At 47.1% G+C, this 19249-nt stretch overlaps 1 protein-coding gene across 1 annotated transcript in view; it reads left to right on the top strand.

Moving 5' to 3' along the window:
* The first annotated feature begins 5795 nt into the window (after positions 1-5795).
* The window catches only part of MAOA (monoamine oxidase A), a 67874-nt gene continuing 54420 nt past the window's right edge, over positions 5796-19249 (top strand). The window contains exon 1 of the mRNA XM_030305798.1: positions 5796-6091. Coding sequence (XP_030161658.1) covers positions 6019-6091 — 73 coding nt within the window. The 5' untranslated portion in view covers positions 5796-6018. The remainder of the gene's footprint in view (positions 6092-19249) is intronic.

Genomic DNA, 19249 nt, shown 5'->3' on the forward strand with positions numbered 1-19249 from the left:
GTAAAAATACATGTACAATATTTTATGTAGAACAATATTCATCCCCATGTTACGTATTATATTAAAAAGCTGGAAAGTTCTACACGCTTCATATGAGAGGATAACAGTTCAGTAAAGTACAGTCCATGACATGAATATAATGTGGTTTTTAGAAATTAAAGTGTGAGTATATATTGTGTAATTAGCTAAGTATTTTGTATTTGCTTGTTGAACCCTCAGTAAGACGATACTGGATATCTTCCCTTGGCCCTTCCATGGGCACTAACCACTCTTCTCTAGCTTGTTCTGTCCCCTGACGGCCGACTAGCAAGCACTGCATGAACAGGATCCCTTGCCTTCTCCGTTCTAGTTGGGGTAGGTCAATGGAGAGGAATAGGGGGAGGTGAGGGGGAAGCAGGTGAGGAAGGCTGGGTATTATTTGTCCTGGAAACTCTGTGAGTTTCCTTTGGGCTGGATGTCTCCCTGAACTAAAGGCCACAGCTTGTGTGTCAGGCAGCCTTGACCAAACACCTCTGTCACCGGGTTCTGAGAACTGTTCTCTCTCTTTACCCCTTCACGGTGATCAGCCTTCTTGCTGTCACCAGCCGGGAGGTACACTATGATTCCGTGTGGTTTCTCTTCATCTTGCCCACACCTTTTAAAATATTTCCTCTATGATACTCTTTTCAAATGATTGAATTTTTTTAATGTTTTTATTTATTTTTGACAGAGAGAGAAAGAGAGACAGAGCATGAGGGGAGGGGCAGAGAGAGAGGGAGACACAGAATCCGAAGCAGGCTCCAGGTTCTGAGCTGTCAGCACAGAGCCCGACGCAGGGCTCGAACTCACAGACCGCGAGATCATGACCTGAGCCAAAGTCGGACGCTCAACCAAGTGAGCCACCCAGGCGCCCCTCTCTTCAAATGATTGAATAAGAGTTTGTTGTTTTCCTGCTGGAACCCTGACAGATACAACTTATGACATTCTATATTTGACGAGACAGGCACAGAGAAGTTAAGTAATTTGCCCAAGGTCCGACAAGGGAGGAAATAATACTTGTAGGGTATGTTGAAATCGTTCCTTTATTTATCTATTTCAAAACAACTTTTGGGTTTTTTTTACAAAAGATATTCAAAATATACAATACAAACAAATAAAATGGAAAGAGGAAATCTCCATATTTCCATTCACCTATCCCATTCATTATTTATTTATTTATTTTAATTTTTGTAAATGTTTTTTTTTGAGAGAGAGAGAGAGACAGAGTGCAAGTGGGGGAGAGCAGAGAGAGAGAGAGAGAGAGAGAGGGAGACACAGAATCCGATGCATGCTCCAGGCTCCAAGCTGTCAGCACAGAGGCCAACAAGGGGCTGGAACTCATGAGCCATGAGATCGTGACCCAAGGGGACTTAACCGATTTAGTCACCCCAGGGCCCCTATTTATTTTAAATGTTTATTTACTTTTGAAAGAGAGAGAGCATGCAAGTGGGGAGGGTGCAGAGAGAGGGAGAGGGAGACACAGAATCAAAGCAGGCTCTGTGCTGCCAAAACAGAACCTGGGGGGGGGGGGGTTGAACCCATGAACTGCCAGATCATGACCTGAGCTGAAGTCGAACGCTCAACCGACTGAACCAGCCAGCCACCCAGGCGCCCCTCATTTATTATTTATTAATAAGACTCCCACATTTTTATCTACAGCCAAACTCCTGCTTTGAGTCTCTGGCTTTCTGTTCAACTATCTACCCTATAACCTTCATCTGGATGTCTCAAAGGCATTTGAAACTGATCATGTCCAAAAGTAGGCTCATGATCTTCCAAATTCTAGCCACAACCAAGTCCTGTCAGTTTTACATGTAAATGTCTCTAATATGTCCACAGCCCTCCAGGTGCCACCACCCACCCTAGTCCAAGACCCCATCACAGCTTTCTTTGAAAAATCCCAAGCTTTGGACTCTTCGTATGTATCTACTCTTTTCTCCTTCAACCCGTTATTTACATGGTAGGCAGATGGATGTTTTCAAAATGCCGTCTAGTTGTATCACCCTTTGCTTAAAATCATGCAGTGGCTTCCATTGCTTTAGAATACAGACCAAGAGGGACGCCTGGGTGGCTCGGCCGGTTAAGCATCCGACTTTGGCTCAGGTCATGATCTCATGGTTTCTGAGTTCAAGCCCTGCATCAGGCTCTGGGCTGACAGCTCGGAGCCTGGAGCCTGCTTTGGATCCTGTGTCTCCCTCTCTCTCTGCCCCTCCCTGCTCATGCTCTGTCTCTCACAAATAAATAAACATTTATCAGAACACATCAAGCGTGTGGTTGTCTATACCCTCTACTATAGCTCTTTTAGCAGACTGTATGTTTGGTGAAGGTCTCCGGCTGTCTCGTGTTGCCCGCGTATCCCCAGTACTTTGCCCTGTGCCTGGCACGTAGCATGAAATCAAATATTTGAATGAAAAGAAATGAATGCAATAGGGATATGGAGAAAGTTGGATGGAATCATATTTAGGAAAGGTCTGAATTCTTTATATCTCTTATTTCCTCTTCAATGTCTAACAAGATAAAAATGTTATCAATTTAGTCATAATCTCAACCACTTTTCTAGAAAGTAAAAGCTTTTAAAGCCTGATAAAGACGATATATTCCCTCACAGTTTCTTCAACAAGATATTGATACGGAATTGGGAGGTGGACAAGAGAAAGAGTTATAGGTGGATTTTTAAGTGTTTGTTTTTGAGAGAGGGAGAGAGGGAGAGAGAGAACAAGTGGGGGGGGGGCAGAGAAAGAGTGAGATAGAGGATCTGAAGTGGGCGTCACACTGACAGCAGAAAGCACCAACCCAGGCATCATGACCTGAACTGAAGCTGATGCTTGTCAACTGACTGAGCCACCCAAGGGTGGATTTTAAAAAATATTTTTCTTTTTTTTTTAAGAGTCTTTTTTTTTATTTTTAAATTTGTTTTTAATGGTTACTTATTTTTGAGAGAGAGACAGAGCACAAGTTGGGGAGGGCCAGGGAGAGAGGGAGACACAGAATCAGAAGCAGGCTCCAGGGTCTGGGCTGTCAGCACAGAGCCTGACGCGGGGCTCAAACTCATTAACTATGAGATCATGACCTGACCTGAAGTCAGTTGCTTAAGCAACTGAGCCACCAGGCGCCCCTGATTTTTAAAAAAATATTTAACAGATTCTAGCTAACTTCCTGGAGTTCTCATCACCTACCCTAGATGTTATAATTACATCTATTTTCGAGGGTTCTAATAATGATGACCAAACCAGCTCTAGGAGGATAAAGTGTAAATATAAAGAAGGGATAAAACTAGCAAGAGGCTGGTTGTACAGTAAAACATGGGCACTAAATATCCCTCTTTTCCGTAGGATGGGGAAACACGTTTTCTTTTTTTTGTTTCTGCGCCTTAGCCAGCCCTTCGCCTTCACTTTTAATTTTTTTTTTTTAACGTTTATTTATTTTTGGGACAGAGAGAGACAGAGCATGAACTGGGAAGGGGCAGAGAGAGAGGGAGACACAGAATCGAAAGCAGGCTCCAGGCTCTGAGCCATCAGCCCAGAGCCCGACGCGGGGCTCGAACTCACGGACCGTGAGATCGTGACCTGAGCCGAAGTCGGCCGCCCAACCGACTGAGCCACCCAGGCGCCCCCTTCGCCTTCACTTTTAAAGTGCAGGTCCCACTTAATCTGTGATAGTTGAGTTCTTAATTTTCTCGCCTACGCGCTTCGATTTGGGTCAAGCACCTCAGCTTGAACCACCCCACAGAGAACCAATCGTCACCAAGTCAAGCCCAAGTAACAGTTCCCACTTCACCCCGCCCCCTCCCTAGGGAGGGCCCGCGCGCGGCTGCGCAGACCTCACCCTGGCCCCTTGTGACGTCACAAAGGAGCCATAGCGGGTGGGCGCGGCCATTACCCTGCCATCTTAGTCCCCTTCCCGAGCCCACCCGGCCCAGTCCACTTTTAGTCACGGCGTGAGAGTAACGGCACTAGGCTGAAACTCTCACGCGCCCACCGCTCCATCCTTTGGTGGTGCCGCCCGCCTCTCGGGGCAGGCGAGGTAGGCGGGGCCAGGCTGCGGTAGCGCCGGGTCTCCCCGCCACCTAGTGGGCTGGGCGCCTCACCCCCGGGCAGGCCCGGGAGAGTGCCGGTTCGGGACAGCAGGGACCGGCAAGGAGGGGGCCCGTAGAGGAGGGGCAGAGGGCAGAACACCGCGTCCCTCCTCACGCGCTACACCACCATGAGCGCACACAACTCGCCCGCCTCGCAGGGGGGCCGAGGTGGCGGGGGGGCCGAGCGCGCTCCCGGAGCCGAGGGCATCGCTGCCCAGATCCCGAGCCAGGCCTCCATCTCGGGCGCGGCCGCATCTTCCATGTCCGGGTCGAACATCCATGCCGAGTGGCGGACCTTGACCGGTTCGTTGGCCAGGCAAGCGTGGAGCAGGTCCGCAACGGACACCGGATACGAGAACACCTCCAGGTCCAGCGCGTCGGCCCAACTCGATTTCAGTCTTAGCCGGAGGACCAACACGGACTCTAACACAAGCCTCTGGCGCTTTGACGCCCACGGCCAGAGTCACCAGATCCCCCAGTCTGCTACCCGCTTGAGCACCGCCGAGAGGGCCGCCCCAGCATCCGACCCGGACGCCAGCAGCGGTCGGGGATCGGTACCAGCCCCCGCCCCGCCCTCAGACTCCATCCGAGTGTCGGTGTCAGAATCCACCCTGGCCGCAGGGCGCGGCTACCCCCGGGTATCAGTACCAGGACCTCCTATAACCAATAACTCTTCCCCAGAGTCGATGGAAGGGTCCGACCCGCCCGTGACACCCGGCTTCCTCAGGGTATCTACACCAGCACCTCTTCCACCCAGTAACACTCTCCAGGAGTCTGCACAAAGGTTGGCCCGGCCCTCAGTGCAAGGCTCCTTCCGGAGTTCGGTGCAAGGACCTCCCACACCTAACTCCCCTCTAGTGTCACAGCACAGGTCCTTGCGGTTCCCAGTAGCTGGCTTTCCCCGAGTGTCAGTAGACGCATCCGCCCAGCTCTCGGACTCCACTGTAGAGTTGTTGCAAGGGTCCTCCCCGTCCTCCGTGCTCAGCATCCCCCGGGGTTCGCTGCAAAGATCTGTGCGGTACTCCGACGTCTCCGGAGCGTCGGTGCAAGCGAGCGCCCCGCCCTCAGTGCCCGGCTCCCCCCGGGGTTCGCTGCAAGGATCTGTCCTGTACACTAACATCTACCGAGCGTGGGTGCAAGAGAGCGCCCCGCCCTCAGGGCCCGGCTCCCCCCGGGGTTCGCTTCAAGGATCTGTCCCGTACCCCGACGTCTCCGGAGAGTGGATGCAAGAGACCTCCTCGCCCTCAGTGCCCAGCTCCCCCCGGGGTTTGCTGCAACGATCTGTCCCGTACTTAGACCTCTACCGAGCGTGGGTGCAAGAGACCGCCTCGCCCCCAGTGCTCGGCTCCCCCCCGGGTTCGCTGCAAGGATCTGTCCCGTACCCCGACGCCTCCGGAGGGTGGGTGCAAGAGACCTCCTCGCCCTCAGTGCCCAGCTCCCCCCGGGGTTTGCTGCAGCGATCTGTCCCGTACTTAGACCTCTACCGAGCGCGGGTGCAAGAGAACGCCTCGCCCCCAGTGCCCGGCTCCCCCCGGGGTTCGCTGCAACGATCTGTCCGGTATTCTGACGTCTCCGGAGCGTCGGTGCAAGAGACAGCCCCGCCCTCAATGCTCGGCTCCCCCCGGGGTTCGCAGCAGGGAAAGGTCCCGAGCTCGGACTCCTCCCAAGCGTCGGGACAAGGATCCGCCCAGCCCTCAGTGCCCGGCTCCACCCGAGGTTCGCAGCAGGGACCGGTCCCGAGCTCGGACTCCTCGCGAGCGTCGGGACAAGGATCCGCCCAGCCCCCAGTGCCCGGCTCCACTCGGGTGTCCGTGGAAGAATCGACTCCGCCCCTGGCCTCCCCCCGAGAGTCGGTAGAAGGGTCCGCCCCGCCCTTGACCGGCCCCACTTCTATACCTACGCCCCGGGAGAGTCTCAATCAGAGCATGGCGAGTCGGGAGAAGGCGAGTGTCGCGGGCCACATGTTCGACGTAGTCGTGATAGGAGGCGGCATCTCAGGTCAGTGTGGGCCGTAGCGGTAACCTGAGGGGCCCTGGCCGGCCTGGGGTGGGGGCTTGCAGTAACGCCGCGGCGTTTGGGGGTCTCTTTTGTGCATGCTGGTGTGCAACAGTGCCCGGCCCCGGATCCTGCAAGCGCGGGGGTTGGGCCAGTTTTGCCTGTGGTGTGAACTGGGGGAGGCAGAACAAAAATTTTACTACTACAATTAAATACTAACATTTAACTAGCTTTTGCTGTGCAGTTAAATTCAGTACGTTACTTGCATTTTCTCAATCCTGGGAGACGGGTACTATATTCGCCCCCATTTTACAAAACCAAATAACTGAGGTCTGGAGACTTTTCAATAACTTTCCAGAGGTCAAATCACTTAGCCAGAAAGTGGCGAAATCATTTTTTTTTTTTCCAGTTAAGACCTTTACTTCTAATCCCTGAGGTGGCGGCTGCTTTGATTCACTCATTTCATGTCCTTTGCCCTAAACAGGACATCAGTGTTCGGATTTTTGTACTATGGAGGTAGTAATAGAGTTATTCCAGTTCTACTCTTCTCCAAGCACTTTTCTTTAGAAAATTTGGTGAGTGAAGAGGAAGGAAGAATCGTTTAGTAAACATTAAAAAAAAAAAATTTTTTTTTTAATGTTTATTTTGAAGGGGAGAGAGAGAGTGACAGAGTGCCAGTGGGGGAGGGGCAGAGGGAGAAGGAGACACAGAATCCGAAAGGGGGCTTCACGCTCCCAGCGGTCAGCACAGAGCCCTACCTTGGGCTGGAACCCTGGAGCCCCACAAACCCCGAGATCATGACCCAGCCGAAGTCCGACACCTAACCGACTGAGCCACCCAGGCGCCCCAATATTTCTTTTTTAAGAAGAGGATGGGCTTTTAGGTTGAACGTAACTCCCACCATTTCTTAGAGCTTGCAGGAAAGTGTAGGGCATTTATTGCCCAAAGGGAATCCCTTTCTGAAGCAGAGGCTGATTGTGTCTTTTATAAGCACTCCCACCATCTGAGTCTTGTCCTGTGTGGAGCTGGTGAGCCTGGGTTCGCCCGGTCCTGTCTTGGTTTTGCAGCTGACCGAGTGGTGCATGAGGCTTGCCAGTATTTTCCTGGAAATCTCATCATGACTGATATATTAAATTGTCACTTAGGCTGTCATAATTGGTAAAATATTTGAAATTTAGGAATTGTGTTTCAGCCCTAGCTAAAATCCCGCGTGAATCTGCCCAGGAGCGGGAAGGTGTTAATTTCTGAAATATATCTGCAGAATTTGATATAGGAAGAGGGAGAAAGAAGGTGGAAGGGAGTAAGTCTGGTAGCCCCACAGTAGCCATTTTTGTGTATAATTCTTTTGGGGAGACTCTGAACATGCTTACAAATTAATTTTGGGTGGAGATAGCTTTTGACTTGGTCTGTTGAGGATCAACAGTCTGAAACACCAGAGAAGAGGTTGGCCTGAGCTGCTGCTTTGACAACTCCAGCCAGTGCCAAAAAAAACATGCATGTATGTTGGAGCATCGGAGGAAAGCAGACCCTGGTGGCGAGTAAGAAAAAGAACTATATTTCTCTTGTTTCCATTCATTCATTCATTCGTTCATTCAACAACCACTCTCTGAGTGCCTGCAATGAAGAGAACGGTTGTTTCCAAAAACCTGGTGCTCCTATGCAAGCCTCCTAGAAGCAATGTGATTGGTGATCACTAGGAAATAAATATTCTGATAGTGTGGCCTTGTAAAGTAAATTGATTATTTCTCTCTCTTCTCCCATCTCCCATCTCCCATTGATTTTGCAATTCAAACTTCTTTCTGGGGTTTTATCTTTGTCCTTTTCTTGTTCTGTGCTCCAGTATTCCTTAAGGAGCATTTCGTCTTTCATTTTCCCTCTGCCTGATTACCTGCTTTCTCCCTGTCCGCACCTTACTCCCAGTAGGTGGTCTTGAGCAGAGGTGGACTTACCGTGTAGGTGGTGACCCTCATGCTTTATGGCCTTACAGCTGCAGGTGCCTTCTGGCTCTCATTCTGAATAAATAGCTTCATGCTGAGTCTTGTGTTGGTAACGTGGCATTCTTTTTTTCTTAGAAAAAAGCATGCAAGTAATATAAGCTTCAGGCCCCTCAAAACCTGGATCTGTCTGTAGTCACTAGTGACTGTTAATTTCTTTGTGTCATTCAGAGAGTGCGAGCAGGGGAGGGACAGGGAGAAGGCAACAGATGATCTGAAGTGGGCACTGCCCTGACAGCCGTGAGCCCCGTGCAGGGCTCATGAACCACGAGATCATGGCCTGAGCCACAGACGCTCAACCCACTGAACCACCCAGGTGCCCTGGATTTGAGTGATTTTTAACACCAAAACTGGCCAGAGACATTGCATTCCGGCTCTGGTGGCTTCCCAGATGGTTCACAACTAAAATAAAAGGAGGTGCAAGTCTGGTTCAGGATAAACCCTGCACGCAGACTGGGTATTTCATGAGGAGGTAAGAGGCATTACTTCCCAAGAGCTCTTGAGATACCAGAAGCATAATCTTTGTGTGGGCCTGGCAAAATCCCATGAGTTACTTAATAATCCCTCTATCAGTTTTTAAATGCTTTGGGATATTTCTTACAGCTTTTGTCAGGACTTGCACACTTTAATATGCTACTCACACACTTACAATACATGGCCAATACTTAATACTTAGCATCTGTAACAAAGCAGCTCCCAGAAGAGTACAAATTCCAAATGACATTCCTCAAAATCAATCTATAGTAACAGAATGACAGGATCTTAATATAGCTCTCTTTTGTCATTAAAAAAAAACAACATGGGGCGCCTGGGTGGCGCAGTCGGTTAAGCGTCCGACTTCAGCCAGGTCACGATCTTGCGGTCCGTGAGTTCGAGCCCCGCGTCGGGCTCTGGGTTGATGGCTCAGAGCCTGGAGCCTGTTTCCCATTCTGTGTCTCCCTCTCTCTCTGCCCCTCCCCCGTTCATGCTCTGTCTCTCTCTGTCCCAAAAAAATAAATAAACGTTGAAAAAAAAAAAAAAAACCAACATAAAACAGAGCATGTCTTATGGCCACAAAACCCCTTTTTCTGTCCACTAATCAATTACATAATTGTATCTACTATGTCACTAGTGGAGATGGGAAAACCCACCTGCTCATTTGTAAGCAGTATAATGGTACGTTTAGCATGCTCTGGCCCTTATGTGTCATCCATCATCTGTCACCAAGTCCTTCTTGAAACTCCTTTCATTTTGTGACACTAGGATCCTGAATTTTTTATCCCACACTGATCGCTCCTTTTCTGTTCCTTTCACGTGCCCATATTCTTGTGAACTTCTAGTTTTGAAATGGCCCCGAGTTTCCGTTGTTGGTCACTTTTGGGCTCTTATGCACTCTCTCCCTTCTCTTTCTCATTCTAGGACTTCAGATTTATCTATAGAACGCTCTTAAGTCTCTAATTGGGGTCTGTTTCGTTCTCTCAGCTCCTGTTCTACAGCTTATCTGCTGCTGGATATTTCACACTTGAGTGTCCTCTTCTTACTTCGTATTCATCATGTCCAAAAGCCTCCTTGCCGTCTCAGCCCAGCTTGTCTCCCTCACTTCTTGGCTCCACCTTCAATTCCTTATTTGGGCTCTTCCTCTTCTCCATTCCCAGTGACTCCCCCGTCCCCAGAATAGACCCTGGACGCCTTCAGCTCTCCAAGTTACGACCGTCTTTCCAGGGGCCACCCTTTACTTTGGGTTTTCCTTTCATGTCCATCCTGCAGTGTTCTCCCAGAGTTGATTTTTTTTTTTTTAACTTGAGCAGAGTTGACCCACAATGTTACATTTGTTTCAGGTGTACAACTTGGTGATTCAACAAGTCTGTATGTACTTCACACTGTGCTCACCCCAAGTGTAGCTACCATCTGCCCCATTACGTTGCCATTATAGTACCATGGACTATATTCCATATACTCTGCCTTTCATCCCTGTGGCTTATTCATTCCGTAACCAGACTTGATTTTTTTTTAATTTATTTATTTTTGAGAGAGACGGAGAGAGCATGAGCGGGGGAGGGGCAGAGAGATGGAGAGAAAGAGGACCCCAAGTGGGCTTCATACCATCAGCGTGGAGCCCGATGTGGGGGCTTGAACCCATGAGATCATGACCTGAGCCGAAATCAAGAGTCTGCCATTTGACCAATGGAGCCCTCCAGGCGCCTCCAGACTTGCTTTTTTTTAAAAACACTTCTTTCATCACCTTGCTTTTCTGCTCAAGACCTTCCCTGGTCTACTCCCAGCCTCTCAAACTCCCCACTGCATCCCCAATTATCTGGCCCCACTTTGTTGGACAAGTAGCATTTCCCACTGCCCCCAGCATGGAGTTGAGCTTTGTTTTTGTGTTTCTTAACATGGAAGTGCTTCTCTCTCACTGCCTACATCCTATCCATTCCTCGTCACCTGACTCATGACCCTTTCCTTGACCACCCTGGCTGGCCTTGATTTTCTCTATCTATTAGTGCTTGTCCTCTCTAACAATCTACACTCATTTTCTGTCTCTATGTGTATTTCTTGATGTCATTTTTTTTTCAAGTTTATTTTTTTATTTTGAGACAAAGAGCGTGTGAGCGGTGGAGGGGCAGAGAGAGGGGGAGAGAGAATCCCAAGCAGCCTTTGCACCATCAGTGCGGAGCCTGATGTGGGACTCGAACTCACGGACCGTGAGATCATGACCTGAGCCGAAATGAAGAGTCGGCCACTTAACCGACAGAGCCACCCAGGTGACCCTCTTGATGTTATTTTAACTGTGGCAATTCAGTCCTTGACTATAGATGCTAGTTTTTACTCAGGAGCTGACAGAGAGAGAGCAGATGGCAGAAACGAAGCAGGGTAAGATTTAAAAATCTGCCCTGAACTGAGCATTTCTGAGTTGGCTTTCTTTAAGGGGAAGAAAAAAGGAAAAGAAAAAAACAAAAAAAAAAAAAGCCCATCTCCAGGGGACATTGTCTACTTCAGAGTCTTTGGGCCAAAGGGTTTTTGGAAAGGCAGTCCAGTCCAATCCCCTAAGATTTTAATCCTCTTGACGGCATCTCCTTAGCGATGGTCTGGCTGTAGCTTTGAACACGTCTAGGGAAGGGGAATGCTCTGCCCCTCAAAGCAACTCCTTGTGTGCCTGGACTCCTCCAAGCCCTTTGGGAGCCTCTATTCCATATGCCAGGTGATGGCAAGACCACGGGGAAAGAGGGATGACGATGAGTAAGTAGTTTCTCCGCCCATAAGGTGCCTGGTCCTCTTTTTAGAAGTAATCAAGGAAGAGCGTAATTGACATTCATACAGTGAGAGAAATATTAATGGCATGAATGTGAACAAAGTCTTGGGACCTTGAGAGATAAGTTTCCAAGTGATAATGCTGGATAGTCCGGGGTAGGTAGTTTCTGCATGCTTGTTGAAATTTTTAAGTGTCATGTAGAAAGAGATCTTTCCAACTAGTGTCTGAGTAGCGGAACTTCCTTGTATTTTTGAAATCTTGCCATTCGCAACTACGTGGATGGAACTAGAGGGTATTATGCTAAGTGAAATTAGTCAGAGAAAGACAAATAGCATATGACTTCACTCATATGAGGACTCTAAGACACAAAACAGATGAACATAAGGGAAGGGAAGCAAAACTAATATAAAAACAGGGAGGGGGGACAAAACGTAAGAGACTCTTAAATACGGAGAACAAACAGGGTTCCGGGAGGGGTTGAGGAAGGGGGGATGGGCTAAATGGGGAAGGGGCACTAAGGAATCTACTCCTGAAATCGTTGTTGCCCTATATGCTAACTAACTTGGATGTAAATTAAAAAAAGAAATTTAAAAAAATCCATTGTTTTAAAAGAATAGAGAGCACTAGCCACCCAGAACTCGGTGTTGTGTAAAATCAGCAGGGACTGGGTCCTTCCCATCCTCTGAGACATACCACAATTTGCCTTCTTGCTGAAATACATCGCCGTGAAGAGTCAGTTCTGCGGAGAGCATTTCTGCCATTTTAACCCAGAACTTGGCAGCACATCCTTGTGGTTCTGTAGTGATTAAGAAAAACATTTTTAAAAATGCGGCTTATTTTGGGCACCTTAGTTATTTAGATACTCTGAGGTTCAGCGCAAACTGAGCGTTGATTTTTCTTCTGCATTTCTGGACCCTTCTTTGCCTCTCTTTTGCATTTTTTGCCCTCAAAAATTCACTAGGATGCTTTCACTTTAGAAACTTTTTTGATGTTAAACAAAGAATTCAAGAAAATTTGCGTTCGGATTTTTTGAAGTAGGAAATGCGGAAGTCCGTTAGTGGCGAATATGGGTCATACCGTTCTTGTGCAGGTGTGACATACACATATTTTACAGGTGTACCCAGAAAGCCTGAGGTCCTGTTGTGGTTTTCTATCACATGCAGGGGTTCGCAAGAGTGTAGACATCCAATTAGCGTCCATTTGAACACTTACACTTGCACGTATGAAATGGATAGATTTCATAATGACAGCTCCCTTTCGTTTTATGTCTGAGTGATGAGAACTGCACAAGATCAGCCAAAAGAAGTTTTGGTACGTTTTTAACTCTTGTAAGGTTTGAGACAAGTTGATCGTTAGGACTGTTTTTTTCTTTTTTCCTTTATTGTGAAAAATACAGGTTTGCCAGGAATTGAGATTGCCACATTGACGATGTGTTCCTTATTATGTTGTCATTTAGCATTATGAACTAGGGCACCTTAAAATATATTTTTTTAACATTTAAAGAAAAAATTTTAAGTAATCTCTACACCCAGCGTGGGGTTCGAACTCAACGACCCCGAGAACCAGTCGCCCGCTCTACTGACTGAGTCAGCCAGGAACCCCCAGGGCATAGTTTAAAATCTTTAAACTGTGGTTTTGTCATATATAAAATTAGAGGTTGGAGTAAGTTGGATTATGTTATATGTGATGTCTCTTCCAGCATCTCTTTTAGAAATTAGTAGTTTTCCTAACTGTCTCTGCAGCTTTCTGGTTTGGACTCATCCTCAACCTGTTTTTAATTCCATGTTGTATTCTGGAAATGGTTTGCATGATCTCTCATATTGACATCCTACGGTAAATTTTTGTAAAAATTATTTTTAAACGTTTTATTTATTTTTGAGAGTGAGAGTACAAACAGGGGAGAGACAGAGAGAGAGGGAGACAGAGGATCCGAGGCAGGCCCTGTGCTGCCAGCAGACAGCCCACCGCGGGGCTCGAACGCACAACGGTGAAATCATGACCGGAGCCGATGTCGGCTGCTCAACCAACTGAGCCACCCAGGCGCCCCTACATCCTACACTAAAATCAGGGTCTGGGGCTCCCTTACACATGTTCATTCACACCTTCTCCATGACTTCTCTGAGCCTTGTTTCAAAGCCCTTTTGGAGTTGCTGCTAAGCCAAAGTAAATAAAACCCCACTTTATAGCAATAGTTAATCAATTGATTAGGTAAGAGTGTCAATAGGAACATAAAAATCAGACGATAAGCTTTGAGAGTTGAGTTTATTACATATTAACCATGTTCAAGGGTCACAGAATTGCAGCCTGTAAGGGCTCACAGGGACCAAACCGAGGCTCAGAGGGATGAAGTGAACTACCAAGTGCCACAAAATTCTTATTGGCATAACTTGACCTTGGACCCCTAAAATATCGACTGCTAGGGCAGTACCGCTTCCATACCCCACTTCACTGGGCTGGCCTTATAGGCCTAGTCATAGAACTGCAGGGAGCTTTCCTATTGCTTTACTTTAATGCTTGATGCTCTGAAACTTTGTGACTATTGTTTCACTGTAATTAACATTTTAGGATATATTACGTGGCATGTTACTGCTTCATGAACATTTACATTTATTATTATTCTTTTAACATTTATTTACTGTTGAGACACAGAGCATGAACAAGGGAGGGGCAGAGAGAGAGGGAGACCCAGAATCAGAAGCAGGCTCCAGGCTCCGAGCTGTCAGCACAGAGCCCGACGCGGGGCTCAAACCCACGAACTGCATGATCGCAACCTGAGCTGAAGTCGGCCGCTTAACCGACTGAGCCACCCAGGCGCCCCTCTTTTGTGTTTAAAACATTTTTTAGAAGATTTTTATCTTTAAGTAATCTCTACACCCAACATGGGGCTCAAACCCACAACCCCAAGATCAAGATTGCACACTTCTCTGACTCCGCCAGCCGGGTGTGCCAAAACATTAAAAAAAAATTTTTTTTAACATTTGTTTATTATTGAGAGACAGAGTATGAGCATGGGGGGACAGAGAGAAGGGGAGACATAAAATTTGAAGCAGGCTCCAGGCTCCGAGCTGTCAGCATAGACCCCGACGCGGGGCTTGAATTCACAAACCGTGAGATCATGACCTGAGCCGTCAGATTCTTAACCAACTGAGCCATCCAGGTTCCCCCATTTTTTTTTTTAATTGAAGTATAGTTGACATACTAAAGATAACTGTTAAAGGTGGCCATTTCCAGATTAAATGAGTTTGCTGGGAACGGTGGCTTAAATTCAAGACCTTTTTCTTGGCACACCTGCATGTATTTGTTCATTCACTTATTCATTCATTCATTCATTCATGCAATACATATCTGTCGATTGAGTGGCTCAGTACATGCTGTGAGCAAAATTTATGTTTTCTTGCTTTGGAGCATTGCTTCTAAAGCTTCAGTGAGCTGATGTTTGACTATACTTTTTATTGTCCTCGGAGCCTTCAGTCCAAGAGTCCAAACGTGTGGTTATGTAAGAATTCTCTGGGCTAGAGATCACCTTGCTGAATAATAGAAAGTTAACTTTAAAAATTTAGTATGGGACACACACTATTCACATTCCTAGGTGATGTTGAATGTGAAAGTTGAAGAAAAATGTCACTTTAAAAAAAATTTTTTTTTTCAACGTTTATTTATTTTTGAGACAGAGAGAGACAGAACATGAACAGGGGAGGGGCAGAGACAGAGGGAGACACAGAATCTGAAACAGGCTGCAGGCTCTGAGCGGTCAGCACAGAGCCCGACGCGGGGCTCGAACTCACGGGCCGTGAGATCATGACCTGAGCCGAAGTCGGACGCTTAACCGACCAAGCCACCCAGGCGCCCCAAGAAAAATATCACTTTTAGCAATTAAGAGGAAGAACCAGGAGAACCAGAGCATAAGCCATAGCTGTACTAAAGTTTTGTTTCAAAACGCTTAGCTTGTTGTGTTGTAGTCATTGCTTACCTGGGTCCTTGCCCAGGGGAGTTTATTACTGTAAATATTTGGACAGTCTTCTGACAGATGAAACCAGCTTTCCCAAAGTGTGTTTCCCAATAGGGTTTTGTTGTTGCTGTTGTTGTTGTTGTTGTTGTCTTAAAGGCAGAAGGTGGACAAATGCGGAGTCAAACAGGTCTCTTCACTGCAGGACTTATTAGGGTCTTTAATATGCCAGTGTGTGTCACACATATCCCAGAAGGAGAAATGGCCTGTCCCAACATCCAGGAACATTGATACTTTTCCCTGGAGCGTCTTGAAGAGTAGTGTTCTATAAAACATCTTGGAAACTATTGCTTGAAACCACAGTGCATCCCGGGGTGCAGAATCTAAGGACAGCAGTGTGGAGGGTCTTTGGTGTGGATTTTTTAAGTTTCAGTGAAAGAATGGGGCGGGTAATGAATTAAGGGATAATTGCATTCCCTAACTCGGGTGAGATCCATTTATCTAAAGGGAAGATGAATGCTGGACAATAATCAAATAAATTAAGACTGTCTAGACAACCAGTCTGTCGAATTCAGGGCAAATTGAAGTTAATTGTTAGCTTTCATCTACTTATCATTTGAGACAGTACTGTCTCTTTAGCTTATCAAGGGGATTAGAAGATTTGGCATTTGCAAAAGCAGAGAATTATTTCTCGGAAAGGAAACACAAAATACAGATGGATAGAGGGATGGATAGATAGAAAGAAATGGTTACATGTATCAGGGACAAGTTTGTGTGTACGCTGATATTCTCTGTTCTCTGTTGCTAAAAAGTGCAATATTGGTTCAGAGACCAGAAAATGTATTCATGGGGCGCCTGGGTGGCTCAGTTGGTTGAATGTCTGACTTCAGCTCAGGTCATGATCTCTCCATCCCCCTCTCTCTCTGCCTCGCCCCCCACATGCGCGCACTCTCTCAAAAATGAATGAACATTAAAAAAATATAAACAAAAAGTAAAAAAGAGGGGCGCCTGGGTGGCGCAGTCGGTTAAGCGTCCGACTTCAGCCAGGTCACGATCTCGCGGTCCGTGAGTTCGAGCCCCGCGTCAGGCTCTGAGCTGATGGCTCAGAGCCTGGAGCCTGTTTCCGATTCTGTGTCTCCCTCTCTCTCTGCCCCTCCCCCGTTCATGCTCTGTCTCTCTCTGTCCCAAAAATAAATAAACGTTCAAAAAAAAGAAAATTAAAAAAAAAGTAAAAAAGAAAATGTACTCCTAGTATTTGGAGTCTGCTGACTTATTTCGGTATAAACATTAAAATGATGTGGCATCCTATCTTTGTCAGTCTTTCTTGGTTGCTCAAGATAAATATAATCTAAGCCTTAGAAACTTCCCTGTTGCCCTCATCCAAGTGAGCATGGTTTTGTTTTCTTGGTGTGTGGTTGTTCTGGTCTTTGCAACGAGCATTTGAGCACCTGCAACATGGCAGGGTCTATTCTAGGAATGCAAAGACGTAGAACACATTTCTGTTCTCAGGAAGGTCCTAACACACCCGTTAGGAGTCAGATCTCTGGGCGAGAGGTCAGGTGCCTTGGATGAAGGCAGAAGCCTACCATGGCTTAGACAAGGGTGACTGTGGTTGCAGTCGGTAGCAGGCAGATTCAGAGCATATTTTGAGGCTACGTCTAACAGGACTTGCCACTTGAATGGATGAGGTATATGACAAAAAGAGAAGGCTCAGAAATGGCTTTGAGAGTTTTGATCAGAGCAGCTGACTAAATGGTGGTGGCATTTGCGAAGTTGCAAAGGGCCAGGGGAGGAATGAGTTGTGGGGGAAATACCAAGTGTCCTGTTTTAGATGTATTGACCTCGAGACGCCTAAATGACGCTACTTTCTCAGGGGTTTCATTCCAGTGCGGGTGACCTAAACGCTGTATGTCTACTGCCAGGTGGTGCTGGGCGCTAAGAAGAAACATCAAACAGGCTAACAGGGACAGAGTGTGGCAGGAGATTTAAAACACTTGCCTGTATTGAACACGGGGTCCCTGGACATTTTTCATCAGGAATACGTTACATTTCAAGGTTTTTTCTAGTGAAGGAGTGGAGACACCAGATCATTTCTTGTGGAAGGAAAATCAGAAATTGAACTGGAAAGGGTGGCATGAATCAAATGGATGAATTTCTTTCTTTCCTAGAATAATCATATGAATGTACTTGAAGAAGGAAGGTAAAGGGAAGGGCCCTTGGTGAGGTTAGAAGAGGCAGGGGTAAGGCGCCTGGGTGGCTCAGTCAGTTAAGCCCCTGACTTCAGCTCAGGTCATGATCTTGCAGTTCGTAGGTTTGAGCCCCCATCGGACTCTGTGCTGACAGCTCAGAGCCTGGAGCCTACTTTGGATTCTGTGTGCCCCCCTCTCTCTTCCCCTTCCCTGCTCATGCTCTGTCTCTCTCTCAAAAAAAAAAAAAAAAAAAAAAAAAAAAAAATTTTAGAAGAGGCAGGGGTTAAGTGTGAAGCTAGGGTTCCACGGTAACAGATTTATATCCCAGGAGGCATGGACCTTCTCTTTGAAGGCTTCATTGCAGAGACTCTTAATTCTTGCTCCAGGTGCTGTGCGCGTTAAATCATCCCTATACCATTTCTCTGGGGAGGTCCTACTTCTCAGGACATTGGAAGCAGTGAACAATCTGTAGGAACACAGTTTCCACAGCAGTGCCTTTAAGAAGCTGGAGCTTGGTTTGTGGTTGCCATGGTAGCAGGGGCTGGCTGCATACACCATCTCACCCAGGCTCTCCCGATCTAATAACCAACATTAACAATTGCCTGAACTCTCACACGAGGGGTTCTTTTAGCAGACTTGCTTTTCTTTTTTTTTTTTTTAAGCCTCTCTAATACATCCTTTAACCTATTTTATTTGGGGTTGTGTAAAACCCAAACGATTGAAGAAAAATCAGAAGAGGAATTGTTTCAAAGTCCTCATTCCTATTTAAAATACTTAAGCGCATGGGGCGCCTGGGTGGCTCAGTCAGTTAAGTGTCCGACTTCAGCTCAGGTCACGATCTTGTGTTTTGTGAGTTCGAGCCCCGCCTGGGGCTCTCTGTGCTGACACCTCAGAGCCTGAAGCCTGCTTCGGATTCTGTGTGTCTCTCTCTGCCTCTCCCCCACTTGGACTCTGTCTCTCTGTCTCTCAAAAAATAAACATTTAAAAATAAAATAAAATACTTACGTGCAAAGTGGGTAAAGATTTGCTTGTGCCCTGATCCTCTGATTTTCCTGTTGTTCAGGTTTTGTTTTGTTTCATTTAGAAAGTGATCAGATCTTTATTTATTTGATAAATCCTTACCAAACTCTTTGTGAATGTAGCTTCTTGGGGCTCTGTACTCTCATGGAAAACCACAGGACATTTGGGAGTCCTGGGCTCTTTTGCGCCTAAGGATTTTGGTTTGCCAAGATGGGGGAGAGAAAGAACTCTCTGTGCAGGCATGAGGGATGGTGGATTTTGCCAATGCCCCTTAGACCTCTTCCTTCAAATGGAGGGAAGAACCGTTCCCTCCGTGGAAGAACCATGGGAGAACCAGAGACTTCCGACACTAGGGAAACTGAGAGTCTAGGACACCTTTCCAAGGTGGCCCTTCATCCCTTACAACCCAATGAATCTCATACACTTAACAGGCACTCTCCTCTCCCTGACTTCATCCCTCCCCTCTCTGATCTGAGGCCATGAGTTTCTAGCTCTAACAGTGTGTGTGGGAGCCAGCTTTTACTGGCCGGAGAGGCCTACCCAAATGGTTCAAATCAGGTGGCCCCCTCCCTCTCCCCAGCCCAGAGATGGTTGTTAACCACTTAGCAGCATACCATGGTATCAGACCCTTTCCTTATCTTGGGCAGGGGGAGTGGGGGCTGTGTGTTGCTGGAGGGCTGGATCAGGGGCGAGTCTCTTCTATCACTCAAGATTCCATGTGGCAATGAAATGATAGGGAAATGAATGAAAGTGCTCTTAGCTCTGGCGAATCTATATTTCTTG

The sequence above is a fragment of the Lynx canadensis genome, chromosome X (genome assembly GCF_007474595.2).
Source record: "Lynx canadensis isolate LIC74 chromosome X, mLynCan4.pri.v2, whole genome shotgun sequence".
Lineage (NCBI taxonomy): Eukaryota > Metazoa > Chordata > Mammalia > Carnivora > Felidae > Lynx > Lynx canadensis.